General features: G+C 40.2%; 1 protein-coding gene across 1 annotated transcript in view; it reads left to right on the top strand.

The window, feature by feature from the left end:
* LOC106531518 (nebulin) overlaps positions 1-3,197 on the top strand; it is a gene marked incomplete at its 3' end in the record, with an annotated part of 76,783 nt that overhangs the window by 47,180 nt on the left and 26,406 nt on the right. Inside the window, 9 exon segments of the mRNA XM_014027397.1 lie at positions 204-305; positions 441-548; positions 665-976; positions 1,078-1,182; positions 1,290-1,394; positions 1,471-1,575; positions 1,665-1,772; positions 1,891-2,001; positions 2,162-2,359. Of these exon segments, the coding sequence (XP_013882851.1) occupies positions 204-305; positions 441-548; positions 665-976; positions 1,078-1,182; positions 1,290-1,394; positions 1,471-1,575; positions 1,665-1,772; positions 1,891-2,001; positions 2,162-2,359 (1,254 nt within the window).

The following is a 3,197-nucleotide window of genomic DNA, read 5'->3' as shown; positions in this document are numbered from 1 at the left end:
TCAAACATGATGAATGAGTCAGAGCAAGGCTTTGGGCGTGTTTTTATGAGAGTATAACATTATAACATGATATAAAACTCAAAAAAGTTGATTTTACATAATATTGCCCCTTTAAGATGCTTGAACATTAAATAAATCGTAGATGTTGCAGTTTTACTTCTACAATGTTTTCAATGCCTAACATATTTTCTTTTCTTTTCCAGGCTAAATATCGTGAGGCTTGGCACCAGGACAAGACTAAATACTCACTGGTAGACAGTCCAGTTCTTGCCACAGCCAGAGAAGTGGCGAAACACATTCATCCAGTAAGACGTTGTTTATTAACTGTAGTTTCTACATATTTCAATTCACAGATACTTACTCTCACTGTTTTCTCCCGTTTTAAGCTGAATAATTTAATAGAAACACAATGTAAAGTATATATTTTGTGTCCTTTGTAGAAACTGTACACTGAAGCATGGGACAAGGTGAAGGCCACGGGATACTTCATGCCTGGTGATGCCGTACCCATCAAACAGTGCATATCTACAACTAAAGTGCAGAGCAAAGTAAGTCATGGAATAAAGTTGTATTTTTTTCTCACTGGGAACAAACAATGTAATATTTATTTTATTTAACTGGGAACCCAACAACATAAAGATAGCCATTTTTGTTCATTTCGTAGCATAATTATCTGGAGGGATACCGCAAACAGTGTGGTCATCACATCGGTGCCCTGAGTGTCCTGGATGATCCTCTCATTGTCTTGGCCATGAACTCAGTCAAGATCGCCAGTGACGTTCTGTACAAAAAGGACTTCAACAAGTCCAAGACTAAATACCATCTGCCAGCGGACATGCTGAGTCTGGAGCTGGCCAAGAAATGCCAGACTCAAGTCAATGACTTCAACTACAGAACTCACCTGCACCAGTGGACCTGTCTGCCGGACTCCAATGACGTGGTCCAGGCCAGGAAGATTTATGACCTCCAGAGTGATGTGAGCTGACAGATTATGGCTTGTTGTGACAGTTTAATGAGTTGCAATGAAATGTTTTTCTTTATTTCCTAGATATAATCATGTTGGGTTTCTTTCTGCAGAATGTGTACAGGGCAGACTTGGAATGGATTCGCGGCTGTGGCTGGATGGCAGCCGACTCTGTTGACCATGTCAAAGTCAGAAAGGCTCAGGAAATTCTCAATGAGGTAGGTCCCCCCCACTACTTAAAATTTTACTTTTCGAATTTATCTTCTGTTACATGTTGCCCATTTTGCCTCTTTGTCTCACCTTGCTGTTGTGATTTTGTCTACAGAGGCTCTACAAGAAGAATGCCAAAGAAGAATTTGGAAAATTCACTCTGGTGGTGGATCGTCCTGAGATCGTCTTGGCAAAAATAAATGCRGCCAACCTCAGTGATGTAAGCAGCCCAACATTTTTAATGTTTAGATTTAAAAGAAATAGATCACCATTAAACATTTGTCTTTTTTTTATAGCTGAAATACAAAGAGTCCTTCAATGCTGAAAAAGGTCATTACATTGGTTCAGACGATACTCCTCAACTGGCCCATAGCAGAGAGATGGCTAAGACCATCAGTGAGGTAATTTAAAATCGCTCACATTTCATCATTGTGTGCTGTAATTTTATTTGCCTCTCCTTAACCTTCGCAACAATTATTTGTGTGTTCAGAAATTGTATAAATCTCAATGGGACAGCACCAAGGCAACGAGCTACAAGCTGAACCATGAATACATCCCCCTGCTCAGCGGCAAAAAGGGCAGAGAGATCGCTAGTGATGTGAGTATCTGTGCTCGTTTTAGGTTTGTTTAAAAAAAGAACTTCAAGGCAAAGCACTTATGATTTCTCTTTGTCGATATTTAAAAAAATTAAGACATTAATTATGTTTGAACACTAGGTCAAGTACAAAATTGCTCATGAGAAAGCCAAAGGTCACTACATGGCTGGAACTCTGGTGGACTTCCCTGAGGCTATGCGCTGTGGACAACAGGAGAAGAATAAACCGATGGTAAGACACCCTTTTTTCTTTACAGATTTATGAGAACATTTAAAAAAAAATTCACCACAAGATGCCATCAGAATTTGCTTGTAAGTTTTCTTTCAATTTCCTATTAGCTGCAATTAAGATTTTCTTTTTTTTTCTTATCCATAATATTCTGTCCTGACAGAGGATCTACCAGAAGGACTACCATCAAACCAAGACCAAGATCCACCTCCCGCCTGATATTATCGCTAACCAGGTAGCCAAGAGGTGCCAGGACATGTTGAGTGATGTCCTCTACCGCACCTACCTGCACCAGTGGACTTGCCACCCGGAGCAGGAGGACGCCATTCGTGCCAGAAAGACCAATGAGATTCTCAGTGATGTAGGTTATGTTTTTCTGCACGGCTGCATGTGATTGTTGTGAAAGATTCTGGGACAGATTATTGCACAAATTTATGGACATTTAAATAACTATTCAACTTTCTTGTAAACTAACAATGAGGGTTTTCTCATTAAAAATATAACAGTTTTTATTCAAATTCATTTCAGTTCAAATTCAAAAATACTTCATTGATCTCAAAGGGAAATTACAGTRRTGAACAACCCATTCAAGAGGGAGACAAAAGCAAAAGAAACACATACATGGGTGATTAGGTGCCCTGGGTCCTGCAGCCATGAAGAGGCGCTACCCTTGTGTTAGAAAGACGAAATGGCAAACATGAAGACAGTGAAAGATAAAAAAGCATGTCATACTGTGTCCCTAACAAGGACACAATATGAGTTTGCAAAAAAATATATCTCTGCATGTAGCAACGTATAAGCCAYCAAAGGCGGTGAGTTGAGGGGTGTGTGTATCTGAAGCAGTGGAGTGTTGTTTGTGCATGTAAGCATCTGTGAGTGACTGTGAACAAGTCCAAGAGCTCCCCCACCCCTCATCATAGTTTCTGAAGGGATGTAGACGTTACATTARGACAAAGATTAGTTCACACCAAAGATCCAGTTCCCCAGCAAAAACAGAGTAATATAGTGTATGCTGTTAAGTGTCAGGAGGACTGTGATCAGTCATACATTGGAGAAACAAAAGAGGCACTGTTCAAAAGAATGAGCCAGCACAGACGAGCTACATCATCAGGTCAGGACTCTGCAATTTACACTCATCTACAGGTCAGGACTCTGCAATTTACACTCATCTACAGGTCAGGACTCTGCAGTTTACACTC

The sequence above is a fragment of the Austrofundulus limnaeus genome, unplaced genomic scaffold, assembly GCF_001266775.1.
Source record: "Austrofundulus limnaeus strain Quisiro unplaced genomic scaffold, Austrofundulus_limnaeus-1.0 Scaffold646, whole genome shotgun sequence".
Taxonomy (NCBI): domain Eukaryota; kingdom Metazoa; phylum Chordata; class Actinopteri; order Cyprinodontiformes; family Rivulidae; genus Austrofundulus; species Austrofundulus limnaeus.
This window is presented reverse-complemented; position numbering and strand designations above follow the sequence as displayed.